The sequence below is a fragment of the Mandrillus leucophaeus genome, unplaced genomic scaffold, assembly GCF_000951045.1.
Source record: "Mandrillus leucophaeus isolate KB7577 unplaced genomic scaffold, Mleu.le_1.0 Scaffold815, whole genome shotgun sequence".
In the NCBI taxonomy this organism is placed as follows: Eukaryota; Metazoa; Chordata; class Mammalia; order Primates; family Cercopithecidae; genus Mandrillus; species Mandrillus leucophaeus.
In genome coordinates, this window is record NW_012108864.1 from 871,514 (window position 1) to 892,289 (window position 20,776).

At 38.7% G+C, this 20,776-nt stretch overlaps 1 protein-coding gene across 1 annotated transcript in view; it reads right to left on the reverse strand.

The window, feature by feature from the left end:
• Positions 1-20,776, reverse strand: part of ABCA12 (ATP-binding cassette, sub-family A (ABC1), member 12) — a 227,578-nt gene that overhangs the window by 186,691 nt on the left and 20,111 nt on the right. Inside the window, exon 2 of the mRNA XM_011967889.1 lies at positions 13,964-14,057. Within this exon, the coding sequence (XP_011823279.1) occupies positions 13,964-14,057 (94 nt within the window). The remainder of the gene's footprint in view (positions 1-13,963; positions 14,058-20,776) is intronic.

A 20,776-nucleotide genomic window follows, 5' to 3' on the forward strand; every position in this document is an offset into this window, starting at 1 on the left:
ACTATGTGATTAGTATGCACAAAACTCCATATTTTTATTGCCGTGGGTCATTCTTCATTGCTTATGGGATAAAGATATTCCTGTATCTTCACTCTGGTATTTACGACTTTGGGTCTCTTCGTTCAGTTTTGCAGATTCAAACTCATTTCCCAGCAGAATCTAATGGAATTTAGGAAAAAGGGGGCATTTCCTTATCTGTTAAGTATCTGATATGCTAAGCACTGCTTGTATTTGGTGGGAAAAACAGACTTAGGTATAGATCCTATGAGGGGAAGACCAGAGGCACAAATATCAAATAAATGCATACTTAGTCAATTACAGTTATAAAGGAGGGCTGGTGTAGGAGTGAAAACTAACCTAGTATAGAGGTTCAGAGAAAGTTCCCTGAAGCAACATAAAACCCTTTGTTCTCACCTTCACAGAATTGTTCATTCTCTTTCTTTCCTTACAAAACTCCCCACTCTTATCCATGCAAATCCAAGTATCCTATTAGTTTTTTTTAAGGACACAGCTTAAGTCCTATTTATGCTATTAAGCTTTACCTGACTTCTCTAGCCTCCAAAAATCTTGCTTTTTTTTTTTTCTTCTAAAAATCTTAGTGCATTGATGGTTCTTTGTTCCTGCTATCACACTTGATTATTATCACACTTGAAAGTAATAGATTATGGACTTTACAGTTACTATAACTTGATTATCCATGTTTTTAACCTAAGAATCCTGCGTTCTTTTCCTTTAGATACCATATGATACTATAATAAATAAATATTTGCTTAACAAATAGCTGAGTGTTTTGGGGTATGCACATCTAGGTGCTAGAAATATATGTAACAAAAGCAAGGACTGCAATCATGGCTGTAATACATAGATCAACCTTCCTAAAGCTTATGATTAACCTAATTCCACTCTTGTTCATTTGCTTTCAGTTTTATTTGAGCTAAAATTTAATACTCTTTGCACTAACATCGCAGAAAAACTGATTGCTTATTGTTCTGGAAGTTTGGCTACGTTAATACTAACTAATGTTAACAAATTCCATAAAATCCCTAAAGCTAAACCTGCCTATGAAATACACTGCTCCCTGTTGTATACCTTCTGGATTATATATTTAATGCCAAATTTCCACATAAAACTAAAGATAAATCAACAAAATAAAGACCTTAAATTTCAGTTCTTGGATATGTCTCTGAAAGGAATGTAATGTGCTTAATAAAGTTCTGTAATTTTTTTTTTCCTGATTTTCAGAGCTCTGCTTATCATAAAATCTAAAAATAGCTAATCAAAGCTAACAGGATTCAGTGGAGGTAAGTGAAGTTTTCACAGGAGTTAGGTTCAATTTTGGTCCAAAATTTTTCCAGAATAAACCATGTTACAGCTGTGTAGAGAGGTGTATGAAAGTTTAGGTATGCCATGTGGCATCATAATTCATTTGTTTCTCTTTGTGGGTTAAATGTCAAAGTACAACACTACTCAAATGGGAGGAATTCCAGCTGATCCACACTTATCCCAGCCCCTACACCCCCTACGATATTACCACTCTTGAAAAGACTATGTTCCAAACAATGATTCAACAATAGGAAGTTCATTTGCCATAGAATCCTTCTATGTGGTTATCAAAAAGCTTCTCAAACTCCAGGAGTTCCATCTCTTCTATATTCAGAATATCTAACTTCTGCCCTTTGAACATGGTGCCCTTTCAGCAAACATGACAAAATAATAACCTGCACAAAAGGCAACCACTCCGGATTGTATTCCCTTTTTCCACTGACTCGTAAGTAAATTTGAACAGATTTCTTTAAACTTCCAGCCTTCAATTATTGTTGCACCAAATTCATTCATTTGTTCAACAAATATTTGTTGGGTGACTAAGTGCCAGGCAATATTCCAGATTGTAATTCTGTTAGCTGTGCCAACAGCAAGGTGAGCATCTCTACAGACATGAGTGACTCTGTTTAACAGATAGCATAGAGAGTAGAAAGAGGATACGGGAAGTAAGAACAAATTAAATCTTGCTTCAACACTTAGTGAGGCCTGTCACTAAAATCTTTGAAAGTAAATGTCTCCATCTGTAAAATAGTAATAGCTCAAAAGCATTTAATAAGTGCCTCAACGTGCAGGCCCTGCTGGGTACTAGGAATTCAGTGTGGCCCAAAGCAGATAAGGACACTGCCATGATGGGGCTGAATATTGCAAGCATGTTTATGCCCTTTGTTATTGCACCATTGAATCTTATTAGACTGTGTGGTGGTTTTAAAATGTGTCCACAGAATCTTTGGCACTTTTCCTTTCAAAAGGTGGAGCCTAATTCCCTTAAATATGAATCAGGCTGAAGCGCTTATTCTCATGAATAGAATATGGCAGTGTGATGCTCTAAGGCATTTAAGGACAGAACAGAAAAAGGATAGTTTCTGCCTATCTTGGATTGCTTGCTCTGGGGAAAGCCAGTCACCCTGTCTTGAGGACACTCAAGTAGCCTCAAGGCCCAGTAGGGGAGAAGCTGAGACCTCCCACCAACTGTCAGTGCCAATGCACCAGCCACGTGAGCTATCCACCTTGGAAACAGATCTTCCAGCCCTACTTGAGTTGTTGGATGACTGACGTCCTAGCCCAAATCCTGACTGCAAACTCATGAGATACACCAAGGCAAAGCCATGTGGCTAAGTCACTCTTTAATTTCTGACCCTGGCTGGGTGCGGTGGCTCACGCCTGTAATCCCAGCACTTTGGGAGGCCAAGGTGGGCGGATCACAAGGTCAAGAGATAGAGACCATCCTGGCCATCATGGTGAAAACCCATCTTTACTAAAAATACAAAAATTAGCTGGGCATGGTGGCGCGTGCCTGTAATCCCAGCTACTTGGGAGGCTGAGGCAGGAGAATTGCTTGAACACAGGAAGTGGAGGTTGCAGTGAGCCGAGATCACACCATTGTACTCCAGCCTGGTGACAGAGCGAGACTTTGTCTCAAAAAAAACAAAAACAAACAAACAAAAAAAAAATTCAGAGCCCTAGAAAATGGAGGATGATAAATGTTTGTTTATTGTTGTTGCCACTAAATTTTGAGGGGCAAGTTGTTATAGAGCAATAGATAACTAATACAGCCTGTGATGTAAACATCTGGATGGATATAAACATTTATGGTGGAAAACTTCACAAACTTCCTTTAGTTTACCTCCTACGCTGGAAAACAGAAAATTAAATAACTCTTCACAGACTTCCAATGTTTCCATTACTACAGGATAAAATCTAGACTCCTAGTCTAGTATTCAAAACCCTATATGATGAAACCCCACTCAAATTGATCTTTTTTTGTTTTCTTTTTTTTTTAGAAACAGGGTCTTACTCTCTCTTGCCCAGGCCTGGAATGCAGTGATACAATCATGGCTCACTGCAGCCTCGACCTCCCAGGTTCAAGTGATCTTCCCAACTCAGCCTCCCAAGTAGCTGGCACCACAGGCACATACCACCACATATGACTAATTTTTTATTTTTATTTTTTTTGTAGAGATCGTGTCTCCCTGTTTCCCAGTCTACTCTCAAGCAAAACACTCTACTTTGGCTAGACTAATCTACCTATTTTTAGCTAGTTATGCCTGAGAAGCTCTGCCTCCAAGATCTTGATCATGCCACTTCCGCCTCTTGAAAGCCACTTCCTCTTTTTGCATATTGACCTTTTTTCTTCCAAACTGAATTTAATCCTGCAGTAATTCTTGATTACCCTAATTCACAGCAATCTTTTCCTTTCCAAACATTCAGTAGTTTTCATTGCCAATGCTGCCTACTTAATATTTATTTTCCTATTTGCACAATTGTGACATGTCACTATTAATAAATATTTGAGTTCCCATTATGTGCAAAGTACTGTGCCAAGATCTATACTTAACATTTTTACTTTAATTACATTTAACTTTTTGTTTTTAAAAATATATTATGGCCCGTAATCTATCTCGTGTGTTTCTTCACTTTACAATTCGATTGTAAGCAACCTGAGGTCAGAACACAGTCCTGCTCTTTACAGCCCTAGGCACATCCTTGTAGAATATAAATCTCCAGAAGCATCTTTTTTTTAACCATCTCCATACAGGGCAGCAATTTCAAAATAATGAAAAGATTTTGACATTTCTCATTCTTTTGATAGTTATGAAGCCAGAAGTGCAGTGTTATAAAGCTAGAGTGGGAAGCGCTTGTTTGCATGGACCTGGGTTCCCTGGGCATGTAACTCATCAATGAAGTCATCTTGGAAAAACACCAATTCAGGAAATTGTGAACACGTCCTTCCTTAGACACTGCTCCAACAGGACTCTCTGAAAGGAGGTTTGCTCCTCTTCTCAGCTGTCCTAAAAATGTGTCTTCATTATAAGACATGAAGAATGGTGTGAGACTTCTGATATCCTGAGGATCACAGTGAAAGACTGAATGCTGAAAAGAAGGATAGGATACTGGCAGCCACTGAAAGCCTGCAAGCTAACTCAGGGGAAAGCAAGTTCTTCTCTGTGATTATTCAAAGAATTAAATCCATTCTCTGGTTTGTTTTCACAGTGATGAGCAAGTCAAAAATGCACACTGATCTAAAATTATTTTTAAGTTGAAAAAAAAGGAAAAAGTAGCTCACAAACTTGAAGTAGCATAAGAATCACCTGGCGAGTTCTTCAAAATTTAAACTCTCTGGTCCTCAACACCATCCCACTCACCACCACCTCCAACTCCACCTCCACCTCCAGATGCCAAATCAGAAAGCCTAAGGTAATACTCTGCCATCTCTCTATTTCAGCAGACGTACTTAGATCATTTTGATTGAGCTAGAGTAGCTGGGTACATATGTTTGTCAATCTCCAAAAGAGAGAAAAGACAAAAGAAAAATTTTGGTAATAGCATGTGATTTCTGTATTATTTTCTCCTTAGTTTGCTCCATTTTCACTTCCCAAATTTCTCCTAAACTGTGTAAATCTTATTTTGGACAGTATGAAATTAGAGGGTTATGGCTAACCTTGCACTGAAAACCTTCATAGTATAAAGAGTAATTCTCTATTTTTAAAGGAAATCTGGATTTTAAAAATCTGAAAAGAAAACGGAGGATTGAAGAATGGGGTGTTTAAAAAGCCTAAGGAAATAGCTAGCTCTGATAGAGAAGTACACAGATTTCTTTTAGCCTCAGTTACTATTTCTCTTGGGCAATCAAGAGATCATGAAAAAGAAGACTGAAGTGGAAGTCTTAACACCAGAATTCCCAATCCAGCCACCAGCTCCTACTCATTAAAACCATCTCCCACACAGCTGCAGGAACACCTTCTAAACTATTGTCTAGTCCCAATGGTCCTGTTGTATTTGTTTGTACACATGGGTGTGCGTGTGTGCCTATGTGTGTGTATTTGCAAGTATTTGGTATATACATAGAAAAAAGTCCTAGCAAACGTACACTGAAATGTTAACAATGGTTCTCTTTAGAGGGTGAGATTATGCAGGACTTCCATTTTTTACAATATACCACTCATATCTCATTATTTAATTTTTAATAATGAGCATGTATATCTAGAGTCAGAAAAATCTCTAAACATTTTAAAATAAAACTAATTTAGTTAAAAAAAATCCAATGGCTTCTCATCACCTTTAAAATAAAATCTAGGCCTGATGCGATGGCTCACACCTGTAATCCGCCCCAACACTTTGGGAGGCTGAGGTGGGTGGATCACTTGAGGTCAGGAGTTCGAGAACAGCCTGGCCAACATGGTGAAACCCTGTCTCTACTAAAAATACAAAAATTAGCTGGGCATGATAGTGTGCACCTGTAGTCCCAGCTCCTTGGGAGGCTGAGACAGGAGAATTGCTTGAACCCGGGAGGCAGAAGTTGTAGTGAGCCGAGATCACACCACTGTGCTCCAGTCTGGGCGACGGTGCAAGACTGTCTCAAAAAATAGAAACAAAGTCTAATACTTTTGGTTTGGACCAAACAGCCTTATCTCTCAGTACTCAACAAGCATCTTCCTCTTTCAGGCAAAAGAGAATCCAAATTCCTGGCACATCTAACTCTTTCACATTCTGTGTCCTCACTCACGTAAGCTGCTTTCTGGAAGAAATGGAACGACACTGGTTATCTAACTGACAAACTCCTACTCATTCTTCAAGACTCATGCTAAGTCTTAGCACTGAACTCCACATTGGAGCTAAGAAAAAAGAAAAGTTGGTAACCCTGATCCTGTTTTTACTTTAAATATTGATATTTTGTTCATCATAAAGTTTTGTATTAATTTTTATTTTGTAAAATACTCTCTTGAACTATCATTGATCTTGATCACTGAGTTTTTTCAAACCCTCTAATTTTGTACTGCACTTGCCTTGGTCCCAGGCAAAGTTGCTGACTCCAACTTCTTTGCTTCTGTCTTGGACCTACCTCCACTGTGGAATTTTTCACATTGCAATAGTTTCTGATATACTTACTGCTCTCCTGTAGGCTTGATTGCTGTGAGGGCTCATGGCTTTCTTAATTAGTGCTTAATAGATGCAACAGGCGCCCTTTAAATATGTGATGATGGCAAGAATAAATGTGAAACTTTAATAATGTCTCTTAAAATTTCTTACTTTTGTTGCCGTTTTTGAGATGGAGTTTCACTCTTGTTGCCCAGGCTAGAGTGCAATGGTATGATCTCAGCTCACTGCAACCTCTGCCTCCTGGGTTCAAGCAGTTCTCCTGCCTCAGCCTACCAAGTAGCTGGGATTACAGGTGCCCACCCCCAGGCCCAGCTAATTTTTTGTATTTTTAGTAGAGTTGGGGTTTCACCATGTTGGCCAGGCTGGTCTCGAACTCCTGACCTCAGGTGATCCACCCAGCTCAGCCTCCCAAACTGCTGGGATTATAGGCATGAGTCATGGCACCTGGCCCCATAAAGTATCTTAAAATTTCTGAGCCTCAGTTTCCTCATCTGACAAATGATGACAAGATGCTAGATTATCTTCATGATACTCAAGGATAGGTGCTATACTCTAAACATATATAGTATCATAAATAATACAGTATAGAAAATAATGTCCAACACTTTTATAGCTCTTACCATATAGCAGGCACTAATCTAAGTATACCAAGGTTTTGTTTAGCTTAGTTTTGTTTCGTTTTTGCTATTTACTTTTCAGATCCAGGTAAATCTGACATTAGCCAGGCATGTTGGCTAATGTAACCTGTAGTACCTGTAACCCCAGCTACTCAGGAGGCTGAGGCAGGAGAATCACTTGAACCCGGGTGGCAGAGGTTGCAGTGAGCCGAAATCGCGCCACTGCACTCCAGCCTGGGTGACAGAGAGAGACTCCATCTCAAAAAAATATATATGTTATAAAGATATTATAAATATTCAACCATTCATCTTTACTTATCGGATAGACTTGGGCATTAGTGCTCCCTATCTGACAGGAGGCCCTGTCTGACAAAAGGCCCTCTGCTCTTATGAAAGAAAGAGAAAAGGAGTAAAAACCAAGAGACATTTGTACGGCCAATTTCACTGAGACAATCACCTTTGGGAAGCTTGCCAGGTAGATCACACAATGTAGGGATGATACAGGATGGAGAGAAAATACCCTTCCTTACTCTTAATTTTTCTACTTGTTAAAATTAAGTTTTATTGTACTTCAGATATTTCCTATTCTCTGATGCAATTCTGTATACTGAGCCTAAGAGGGTATTAGTTGAGAAATCTTGTCATCGTGTTAGCTGGAATTAGGGCGTGGCCATCCACATTGCATGAGAATCAGGCCAGGATCTGGGGGAGATGGACCACTGGCAGCAGGAGCTGTAGTCATCCCTGTGAGTGAGTGATTGCAGCCGTGTCCACATCTGCCTCCCCTCTGCGTGCTTCAGGCAGCTCTGCACGGGACACTGGAGGAAACAGGGTCCCAATCAAATCCCAGTCTCAGTTTCTATGGCTTCCACAGAATTTATCTCCAGGTTGGTATTTGAAGGGTCAGTAATGTTTCCCAAAAAGTCACTGACTACAATCTGCTGATGGAGGAAGTACAAGATGGGTCTTTGGCCGTGAAATTCAAAAGTTGTTCCAAAATTTTCTGAAAGTTCTTAAGCAAGAAGCAGGCAGTTAATTCTCCTACACAAAAATCTCTCCTACATATTTGGAACTCTTTCATATTTGTGATGGAAATTCCCAGGTGGATCTTGCTGGGAAGGAGTGATGGAGCTTTACATTCATTTTCTTTCCCCCCATATGGGCATTATAGACATTATTTTGATCCCATAGTCAGATTTACCTGTATCTGAAAAGTAAATAGCAAACCAAAACAAACTAGCTCCTTGTCCCTTACCCATCTCAGACTCACATTGAGTTTTTCTTACTATCATTGGGTGAATTTTGTAATCCAGTCCCCCATATCCGTCTTCCAAATTGTATCAGATTCTGACCTGTTGCATTGCGACTTTGTTCCCTGTTAGGAATCATGCAGTACCTTGTGAGTACGGTGGTATGATGTGATTTCTGCTATTAATGTACTATCCATCCAATGAGTGAGTCAAGATTGAAGCATCAAACACTCAAAGACCTTTATAAGCCAATACTTCAACAAGAGAGATACAAAGGAAAATTGATTGGGGTTTGAGTGATCAGACAAGGCTAAATGGGAACGCCTTGGATGTAAGCTTGGCTTTTAACTGGCATTCAGGGGGAGATATAAGGACATGCCTCAACGTGGGAGTGAGAATGAGAGATGTGGAGGACATTCAGACACTTCCTCCTTAAGCACAGGCATTCTACTGCAGAACAGCATGAACACAAAGTTGGAAGAATCCTGAATTTGAAGGTCTTGAAAGTCAGACAATGAGAAGGTTGGGCTCAAACAGTATTTTGGAAGATTATTTGATGATGAAACATGGAAAGAGTTGGAGGTAGGTGCGCACACACACACGCGCACACACACACACGCACACACACACACGCACACGCACTTTTACACAGTCACAAAGCTAAGGAAGCAATCCAAGCATGAGACAATAGGATCTTGAACCAAGGGGTGGCAGGAAGGATGGAAAGGCAGAGTAACTCTGGGACACATTGCACAGATGGATTCTGACTTGCATGCCAGCGGTTATGGGAGGTAAAGGAAGGGAGTAGTCAAGGATGATTCAGATGTTTCCAACCTGAAAGACTAACTAGTGTTGCTGGTACTCATGAGAATGCAGAAACTGGATTGGGCAATCCACAGCAAAAGACAAATGATGATGAATCCTGAGCTTCTCAGAACAACAACAACAGAAAACCTATGGAGATTTTGAGCTAATCAAGATAGCAAACAAAATTATTTCCTGTGGGTCCCTCAGTTTTCATCATTAGATCATGGGTGTGCTGGAGAGCAGGGTGCAGCCTGGAATCCTGCACTCGTGCCCTTGTCCTCACTTCCCTGAAAACATACCACAGGAAAAGTCAGCAGCAAGAGCAACGCCAGAACACACCTCACTCCTCTGACTTTCACAACCCTCATCAGTGAGGCGCCCCGCAGGCTCTTTCAACATGAAGGCTGTACAATAGCTCCTCTTACGAATTCAGGCACTGGAGTCATGACAACATGCATAGATCCCACAAAACCACTTGCTGATCAACAATTTCAATCTTCCTTCTCACATTTTTTCCCCCAGAGCTACTAACAAGTAGAAAAACAACTTGAGTTCATGTTTACAGCAATGCTCAATATATGATAGTGCTAATAAGTGGTATGAGGAAGAAAAATGAGTTACTGTAATGAACCAGACCTCAGGACTGCCATCGGTGGCACCCATGACCTAAATAAAACCACCTGTCTGCAGGTATCTTGTTCAAAAATCCAGGCTCCAGCACATAATAACCATGTGAACATTGGTAAATTACTTAACGCATTTTTCTGTCTCAATTTTCTCATCTTTAAAATAGGGACAATCCTATTGCATGGCCCAAAGAAATGATGTGAGTATTAACTAAGGCATGCAAAGTACTCAGCCCAGTGTCTGACACATAGTAAAGCCTTCAATAAATGTTCATCCCTGTTATTACTTTTTATGCATCCCTGAAGATAAAGGGTATACTTTGGAGGCAAAAAAAAAAAGTCATGCCAAAAATGTTGGACATCCTTGCATTTACCAAAGCTGTTGAGTAACATCTGGATGGGTGCTATTTAGTATAACTCTGTGATAATATAAATCTGGATATAATTCAGTTTGTGGATGGCTCCTGCCTTCCACCAGTCCTGATTTTCAAATGTGAGATGGGCTGAATTTCTTATCCGCAGAGAGCCCAGGAATGTTAGAAAGTGACAGCCTTGAGATAGTTGGGGCTTAATGCAATGTACGGTCATATTTGCACAGTATGATTTCCACTGTACTTTTAGAGGTATTTAGGGAACAATAGAAAAACATTGTTTTTCAGTAACTTCACAAAAGTGTGACTCCTTATTTGACATGACTACTTTTGTTTGGAGTCTACTTATCTCATTCTGTCAGGGTTTTACTGTACTTGAAAAATAGTTGCATAGTAATTAGGGACGGCTTGCCTGAACATTCATGGGTATGTATGTATTAAAGGGAGACAAAATAAGCTTGCTGCATGTTACAGCTTGGCTTAGTCTAAGTGTGTCTTGTGGAGATTTGTGCTGTTTTGTTGGCCCTTGTTCCTAAACAGGGTTTTTCGGCTTTAACATTTGCCTCTTGACAAGCTGCTGCATGTGGAGATTGTAAGAGATTGAAACTACTTCAAACTTGGCACCTCAGCTCATTTCTTCCCTGTTTGAATGAGAAGAATTAGGGCCTGCCTGCCAGACTTAAAAGGTTTTCTTTACCTGGGATTTATTATTTGCAGAGGCTAGTTACCTAAGCCGTTCGTTGCAACACAAAAGGGAGTGAGTGAAGTCAGGTGATGTTGGGAATATGTATGTTATCTGGACCAGCACCACTGGTGTCAGGGATTGCAGCTGGTTCCCTCTCATCAAAAATGCAGACTTCTCCAGATGCCCCACAATCAAAAAGACTATGAAGGGAATCCTTTAAGTTGCTAATTATAATTGTTCTAAATGAGTTATCAAGTCCTACAGACCTGCCTGGCTCCTCTGGGAACAGAATGTACCCACAGTATTACAGAACAGAAGTTGTTGTGGGATCCATGCATGTTGTCATGACTCCAGTGCCTGAATTGGTAAGAGGAGCTATTGTACAGTCTTCATGTTGAAAGAGCCTGCGGGGCATCTCACTGATGAGGGTTGTGAAAGTCAGAGGAGTGAGGTGTGTTCTGGCGTCACTCTTGCTGCTGACTTTTCCTGTGGTATGTTTTCAGGGAAGTGAGGGCGAGGACATGAGTGTAGGATTTCAGACTGCACCCCGCTCTCCTGCACACCCATGATCTAATGATGAAAACTAAGGGACCCACCACGGCTGAGTTTCATCTAGAGGTGGATTCTAGAGTTCCATCTTCGCTTCTCTATTGCCCCACTAGCACGGTAGCCCACAAGTGATTTTAACTCTATTAAAGAGGACCTAATTTCTATGATACTTCAGCTACAATGATTCATGAAGAATCAGTTGGACACAGGTAGCATTGAATACTAATAGTTAGGATAACTCTTAATACATACATTGGAATGCACCTACTCCCCATATTTCTTGATTTCATAATTGAGACAAAGCAGGGGTGCTTCTATTCCTAGTTTCTAATTTTAGTTCACTTTTACAAAATGTAAATGATGCAATGTGAAAAATTAGTACTGACTAACAGATGTAAGAAATGTGAGTTCATGAGCTTAAAACCAGATTCTGGAGCCAGACTGCTTGGTTTCAAATCCTGACACCACTACTTATTAACTATACCATCTTGGTCAAGTTACTTAATTTCTCTGTGCATTAGTTTTCTTAACTGTGAGATGAATAATACAGTCACCACCTTACTAAGTGTCTGGTATACAGTATGAGATCAAGAAATATTTTTATTATGATGAATTATTGGCCAATTGTAATCTTTCAGCATAAAAGACATATATGAGAAACAAAGAAAAACAAGAGCAATTTAAAAAAACAGGATAAAAGCATCTAAATCTAAACTGACATCTCAAAGTTATTCTCTTTCTACCACAAAAGCGAGGGAAAAGGCCAGGTTTGGTGGCTCACGCCTGTAATCCCAGCACTTTGGGAGGCCGAGGCAGTGGATCACGAGGTCAGGAGTTCAAGACCAGCCCGACCAAGATGGTGAAACACCGTCTCTACTAAAACTACAAAAATTAGCCGGTGTGGTGGCAGGTTGCCTGTAATCCCAGCTACTTGGGTGGCTGAGGCAGAGTACTGCTTGAACCTGGGAAAATTGCTAGTTAGCATATTAACTATTTAAGAGTATTTATCCTACTTATATGATATTCCTGAAGCCCATGCTACTTAAGATACGTGCAAATATATAAATGGATTATTTCTGAGGCCCATGCTACTTAAGATATGAACAAACATATAAACTCCAACAGCATACGATGGAGCCAATCTGTTATAAGTAGCTAATATACACATAATATGCAGAGAGCAAAATTATGCTGTTTTTATGAACAATCTAATAAAATCTCATCAATAACTCAAATGACTTGAGAAAAAATCCTTTAGAAATAAAGTACTATTGGCCGGGTGTGGTGACTCACACCTGTAATCCCAGCATTTTGGGAGGCCAAGGTGGGCGAATCACGAGGTCAGGAGATCGAGACCATCCTGGCTAACACGGTGAAATCCCGTCTTTACTAAAAATACAAAAAAAATTAGCCGGGCGTGGTGGCGGGCACCTGTAGTCCCAGCTACTCGGGAGGCTGAGGCAGGAGAATGGTGTGAACCTGGGAGGCAGAGCTTGCAGTGACTTGAGATCGCGCCACTGCACTCCAGCCTGGGTGACAGAACGAGACTCCGTCTCAACAAAACAAAACAAAACAGAAATAAATTACTATTTAAATGTAAAGAATTATTTATTCTAGCACCAAGAGTTCAAACGCTTTCCACTAACTGAATTAACATTTTCTTTTGAATTAGCCTATTGTGCATGATTCATGTAAATTCTGCTTTGGTTCTCATCTGATTTCTTAGAACTGGGTGATTCAAAAACACTGTAATTATTTTTAAAAGTCACTAACTTTTTACTCTCTTTACAAAATAACTCAGCATTGTCTTCTTTTACATAGCAAATTACCGCAATTTTTGTGAAATACAATCTGATTTATAGAAATTTGATTTACAAGAAGCTTTTTAGGAGATGGCTGCTTTGTGAAGCAAGAAGCATCTGGTTTGACTTTTCCTCCTCTTTTAAGAAAACTGGCTTCACAGGGAAAAAACAAAAACAAAAACAGCATTCGTCAAACCGCTGGGGTTAAAACCCTCATCCCCCTCAGTTTTGAGGACTTTTCTTAGTCCTTTCTACTTTTTCATTCTGGATCCAAAAGAAAATAACGGAGTGTCAGGCATTCTGCCCATTTTACAACTTGACAATTACTAAATGTAACTGAAAGAGCACTAATTAGAGAACAATCTTCTCTTGAACTAAATGTGTTGACACACTTACACCACTCAAATACCAGCCCTAAAGAGAGAGAAGAGATGTGTATACTACTCTGGATTTTCATTTGTTCAGTTGATCAAATACAAGACTACGGCTTCCATTACAAAAGTAAAGAATGATGTAGCGCTAGGTTGCTGCTTGTTTGTGTTGTGCATATCGTGGCAAAATGTATGAAATGGATAATCAATGGGTCAAAATTTTAAAAAGGCTAAAATATTTTCTGGCTTCTACAAGCTTCGTATTTTTCTAGATAATATTACAAACTCAACTTTCTGACCAACTTGAAAATCTAGGGTAAAAAACACACAAATTGTTCGTATTGATCCTTCCAAGTGAAAACACTATACCAAAAAAAAAATTGAAATGAAACACTAAAGTGGTACCAAAATAAATTTTAACTAGAATCTGAAAATTAGGGAAAGAAACAAATTTCATTTACTTACAAGTTGGTTTTGCAGTTGGAGGAAATTTGGTCCGGGTGATAGCCAAAATTATGAAAATAATAACTGGCCATAAGATCAAGACAAGTGTCCAAAGCTGCAACATAATGGTAGAAAAAACGGTTAGTTTTATTGTTGAACCAAAGATTTTTAAGACCTGACTACAAAAAATGTGTCATACTATAATATTTCAACACAAGCTGAATATTTGACCAACTGTAGATATTATTAATAAAAAATGAATGATTTTTTTAAATATGTAAAAGACCTGTAAATGCACAGAAGAATGATTTTTCCAGGCTTAAAACCACGAAATAATCTTCTGAAGACTTCTTTTGGATCACCTCTCGTGACTGCCCCAATCATGATTATATTAAAATTAAACCTGATTGGTTACTTCATTCCTTAAAAATCCTTTAGAATTTCCCACTTCCCTTGGATAAGACACAATGTTCTAAACAGGGCATACGGAACCCAAAGTAATTTCAACCTATGCCTATTTTAGCCTTTTCAATGTCAGCATTCTACACTCCGTCATAAAGACTGGTGTGTGACATGGGTCATGACCCATAAATAATGTTGAATAAATGAACCTAAGAATGGACCAACGGAGAAATAATTGAGTCAATGAGTGAGGGAGTAAAAAGGAACTTCAAATCCCATGTAGTTCCACATACTCCTTAATGTCTTGCGTGTCTGCTTCTATCATAGAATTTACACTGTTATAATGATTTTTTTTGCCCACTTCCCAAATAAACTGGCCGTTCATTTATGGTAGGGGCAGTGTCTTATTGATACCTAAATTTCTACCACTAGATGAAAACTAGATGCTCAAAAACACATACTGCATTGAAATTGCTTTTTTTTTTTTTTTTTTTTTGAGATGGAGTCTTGCTCTGTCACCCAGGCTTGGAGTGCAGTGGCACGATCTTGGCTCGCTGCAACCTCTGCCTCCCAGGTTCAAGCAATTCTCTGCCTCAGCCTCCTGAGTAGCTGGGGTTACAGGCACCCGCCACCATGCTTGGCTAATTTTTGTATTTTTATTAGATATGAGGTTTTGCTATCTTGGCCAGGCTGGTCTTGAACTCCTGACCTTGTGATCCACCTGCCTCGGCCTCCCAAAGTGCTGGGATTACAGGTGTGAGCCACCGCACCCAGCCTGAAATTTCTATTAGAGAATTTCACTTTAAGTAGTTTATGAGCTGGTTTTCCTCCCCATGTAGATACGATTCAGTTTGAAAAACACTAACTGCTTAATATTTTATAGATCTATATAATTGGCTCCAGAGCCATGAAAAACACATATTCACAAGAACATTAACTGTGATATGCAAATAGTTATGGTGTTCAAACCACACCACAGGGACAAATTTTGCATATACTTAATAAAGTGAAACTTGGAACTGCGTTTCTGTATAGTTTTGTGGTCAGACTTACCTTTCCTCTCCCACTTTTCAGAGACAATTTGCTTCAGCCAAATCTCAAACAATCTACCTGGAGCTCTTCCATTCACCAAAGCAATCCAAACCCCATAAATTACTCATCCTTAAATAGCTCCTAATGTACATTTGCTACTAAAATCTCCATTGCACGTCCAAGAGTGCTGCTCTCCTCGCTGGTAGGCCTGTCTCACCAGCTTCTTAGACTTTGGGTATAAGGGTAAGTTTTCAAAAATGGAAGTTCACTATAGATCCAAGGAATCCAGAGGCACTGGGTTTGATCAGAGCTTGAAAAGCACCCATACAGACTGAACAACTTAATCTAAAACAGTGCTTCTCAAACATTTGGGTGGACTCCAAATCAACTTGGGATCTTGTAAACATACAGATTATGGTTCAGAAGATCTGAGGTGGGGGCTGAGATTCTACATTTCTAAGAGGCTCCCGGGTAGGTGATGCTGACACAGCTGATCCGTGGACTGCCCCTTGAGGAGAGTGGATGTAGATGTATGCCACCCTGCCTATCTAACAGGAGTGTTCACAAAGTCCTGGAATATTTTTGTTGGAAAGTCTCTTTGGGATCACTAATGAAGAGAATTCAGGACGTTTGTAAATTTGAATGGGAGAAAAAGAGGTTATATATTTATTTTCTCTAGCTTGTTATTAACATTTAGTATTTCCATTAATGACGAATGTAGGGAATGAACCACAGTGTTGTTAGAAGTACCTGTGACTTTGTCACTAATAGAAATTATGGATATTTAAAAATCACATTAGAGTTGTTGCAGATACCTTAAAGTGCTATTTATACTCATTACTACATTAAAATTAGTTATGAATTCACCACTAGACCTTTGATTTAATGCATAATAAGGAGACACACATATTACCATATCATAAATTTGCTTTTTTTTCTTTGAGACGGAGTCTTGCTCTGTCGCCAGGCTGGAGTGCAATGGTGCGATCTCAGCTCACTGCAACCTCTGCCTCCTAGGTTCAAGCAATTCTCCTGCCTCAGTCTCAAGAGTAGCTGGGACTACAGGCGTGTGCCACCATGCCCAGCTAGTTTTTGTATTTTTAGTAGAGACAGGGTTTCACAATGTAGCCCAGGATGGTCTCAATCTCTTAATCTCGTGATCTGCCCGCCTTGGCCTCCCAAAGTGCTGGGATTACAAGCGTTAGCCACCGTGCCCAGCCAAATTTGTTTTTTTAATACTCTGATAACTGAATTTCAGTATAATTGGTTTTATTTATATTCCTTTTTATTTTGTTTTACATGATGAATTTTAAAACATTATTCTTAAAGAGGCTGTAGGTTTGACCAGACTGCCAAAGCCATCCTAAGGTCCTGTAATCTGATCCAACTCTTATTTTGTATTTTCCAGGTGCAGAAAGTTAGCATAACTTGTCCAAAGTCATATATCCAATTGTGAGGCAGAGCAGGGAACAAGGATCTGAATCCCAGGATATATAGGAGGCCAGAATTTTTTTTTTATATAATTATTGTACTGTTCTGAGCAGCAAATAAGAAAGCATTACAGAAATTATATTGCAAAAATATGAGTGCTACAGAAATGTAAGATGTGTTATTATTCTAGCCTCATCTCTGATTTATTTTGAAATTAGAGATTGTTCTTTAAAGATCCTGGATACAAGGTATCATCTTTATTTTATGTTTCTCATTTGAAATGTAGAGTAGAAAGAATTAAGGTTAAAAAATTAGTGTTTGTGGATTTATCAGTTTTGTATTTGAGGCCATAGTTATTCTTTAAGGAAAGTATTCATCTGGGTAGCCTTGATGCCCCATAGCTACTTTAAGGAACATCTATTCATTTTCTATGGCAACTTCATGAGAATTCAGTGACTGAGATCAACTATACCAACATATCCACATTCAGATAAGGGGCATATATTGTATGGTATGTTTAAATTGTCTTTTGCTTGATCTAATTTGTTGATTTCATGAGGATGTTTTGGTGAGTCTTAAAATTAATTTTAAACATATTTTGAATCCAGACAAAAATGTAATATATACCAGAGACGTTTACGGCATTTTAGACTCTGTTGAAGGCAAAAACCACAGCCAGCCTATAAACAAATCTATTATTACAAGATTTCCCTGGGATTTCAGGTCAGGGAAAGGTTTAGAGAACATTTCTGCATACTGCATTTTAGAGGGATAATAAATACAAAGTCCTCTATACTACGGTCTCACAAATGTTAAGCTTGACAGGTTAATCACAAAAGCAAGAAATAAATAAAATTTAAATTTTCATAGCAGCAGTGTTGTTCACAACACCATTTTAAATATGATTATAAGCAACCTAGAAGCAAATGCGGTGTCAAGGATTCAAACTCTAAACCAATGAGCCATGACTTTTTTCTGTTTGTTTAGAGAAAGGGATAATATATTAATTTGACACATATAGACATCGGAGCTACTTGAGATGCTTGAGGAAAGCAGTGTTTAAAGGTTTCATATTTTTGCTTAGAGTGTAATTATTTTACACTGTCTATACATCTCCTTGGCATTCCACCCCCCTATACTGTTGGCATCAAAGGGTATGTGCACACCAAATAGTGTATAATTCCTTAGTGGGCCAGGGCATTGGTATCCTTTTATTTCTCCAGGATTTATTTTCTACTCACATGTACCATTCTGTTCTCTTTTTCTTCTTCTTTTCCTGAAAAATTCAATCCAAAAGTCCATAGGTAGGTCCTAGCAAGGTAAGTGTACATACTAGTACTTGGGGAGCCACAGCGACCCAGTGAGGGAAGTGGGGACTTAGAAGGGTGAAGAGGACATGAGCACTGAAGCAGTGAGATGTGGGGTGTCAGAGCCCAAGTGGGGTGAAGAAGGTGTCAGTGCAAGAAGACAGGACAGAGGCAGTGGCAGGCGATTGATTTCATAAGAGCAGGTTGATGATAAAAGTAGATATATCCCCCATTAGGGGAGTCAGGCTTCCCACTATCCATCAGGGGAGTTATAACAATTGGAAAAGAAGGAAACTAGAATGAACTTGGTAGTGTTGGCTTAGAATGAGCAAAGTGGGCATAAACTCCTAATTCCCAAGTGTATAAAGAGACATAAAATGTAGATTAAAATGCGTGTGTGTATGATTTATTTTTTACTTTCTGGTTCCACAATTTATTTCTGCCTCATTGTATACCTTCTTTGTCCAATTCCTGAAAACACCTGTTTTTCCAAAAAATCCTAGCTTCTTTTAGTAGACAACTGAGTGCTAGGTGTGATCATTGCTAGTGGGGTCTCACTATTTTCAATACTCGACATAGCTAAAGATGATATGTAGAAGATAGAGAGAGATGATACAAAAGGATAGATAGTTATATAGCTTGCTTGATTGATTGATATAGACAGGTAGGTAGGTAGATTGATAGAAGCATGATGGATTTACTACAAAGGGATTGGCAATGAATGATGAGGACACATCCAAGAATACAGATACCAGCCTGTGGCTGCATTTAAACGTTAAAATATATTTGAAAATAAAATATATTTAATTAAGCAAACTAGGAATCCATGAATGTCTGCTGATGGAAACAAACACATAGGTAAACATAAACAAATTGAAAGCTTAATGAGGAATGGAGCACATACCTACAAAATATTTCCCTACAAAATGGCACAAATTGTCATCACGCACAACCTAATGTGATGAAATGGAAAAAAGAGGATCATTTCTCTGACATTCTTGCCAAAGATGAATAATAACCTGACTCAAAAAATAAAGAAACAACCGATACTTTACAAGACAATTGGTCATGAAGGTTCGAAAGTGTCAGAGTCGTGAAGGTCAAGGAAAAACTGAGAAACTGTTACAGACTAAAGGAGACGAGAGCCATGAAAACTAGATGCAGCATGTAATTCTAAACTGGATCCTTTTGCTGTACAAAGGCCACAGTTCCAACAACTGGTGAACCTTGAGTCTAAGGATTTGATGGTGGTATTTAGCTATGTTTATTTGTAGAAAATTTACATTAAAGTATCTGGGGGTAATGGAGCACCCATCTCAAATTGTTCTTAAAAACCAAAAAAGTTATTTGCACTGTTCTTGCAACATTTCTTTAAATTTGTTTCAAAATAAAAAGTTTAGAAATTATTTAAAAGATTTCTGCATTTCTTTTTGAAAATCCACACTAATTTTTAAAAGAATGCAAAAGATGAAGCAACAGAAAAAGAGATAAACACAAGCTTCACATTTAGAAACTCTATCCTGTTGCATGCAAGTATTGAGGTTTGGAGAATTAATGATAATGTCAGGGCACATTTCAGTGACCTTGCAGTCACTAAGTCATGAACTCAAAATTACAAGTTTAAATCTTAAGCAATTCCTGGAATTAATCAAATGTAAATTCATTGCAAAATTTTCATTTAAAGCTAATCTGCAGTATCTATTAACGAAATCAAATGATCTAGTAATATTTTCCTCTGCACCTGCTAAGAACTATTATTTCAAGTATTTACAAATTTCAAAAACCTGATGTTCAAAAAAATTTGGGCAAAGCATATAATTTCAACTTTAGAATATCACTACTTTATTACGTTGTCGGAACCCTTTATTCTAATTAATGCTAGTCTATCTGATTCTATTTTTGTCTACCATTGTTATTATCTTACCATTTTCACTAAACAGTAAAGAAAATAAGATACAGGTGAATTTTAAGTAAACAAGTCTAACTATATATTTTTTAAATTATATGAAACTAAACTACTGTTTGGAGACTCTGTGAATTTAATTACTGCATCTTATTATCCTAGAGCAGAAGTAACAGACTGGCGGTAGAAAGATCACATCAGACTCACGGAGCGGTTTTGTTTCTTGCACACGGTTTTGTTATTGTTTTCAGTGAAATGTGAATGCCTTTAAATGGGGAAAGTACTCTCTAGTTCATCTTAGATGTCACCATTCCCCACTTTCTAATGAAATGCTTGGTGCACTTTACCTATACATTACATATTTTGTCCCTACAGACATTTGAGTTTGTGCCTTTATACTAGAGTAACCTGAGGCTGGTTATGTCAAAAATAAATGATACTCAGCAGGGCATGGTGGCTAATGCCTGTAATCCCAGCACTTTGGGAGGCCGAGGCGGGGGGATTGCTTGAGGTCAGGAATTTGAGACCAGCCTGGTCAACATGGTGAAAATCCGTCTCTACTGAAAATACAAAAATTAGCCGAGCATGGTGGCATGTGCTTGTAGTCTCAGCTACTCAGGAGGCTGAGGCAGAAGAATCATTTGAACCCAAGAGGTGGAGGTTGCAGTGAGCCAAGATCTCACTACTGCACTCCAGTCTGGATGACACAGTGAGACACCGTCTCAAAAAAAAAAAAATTAATTAAAAAAAGAATGATAT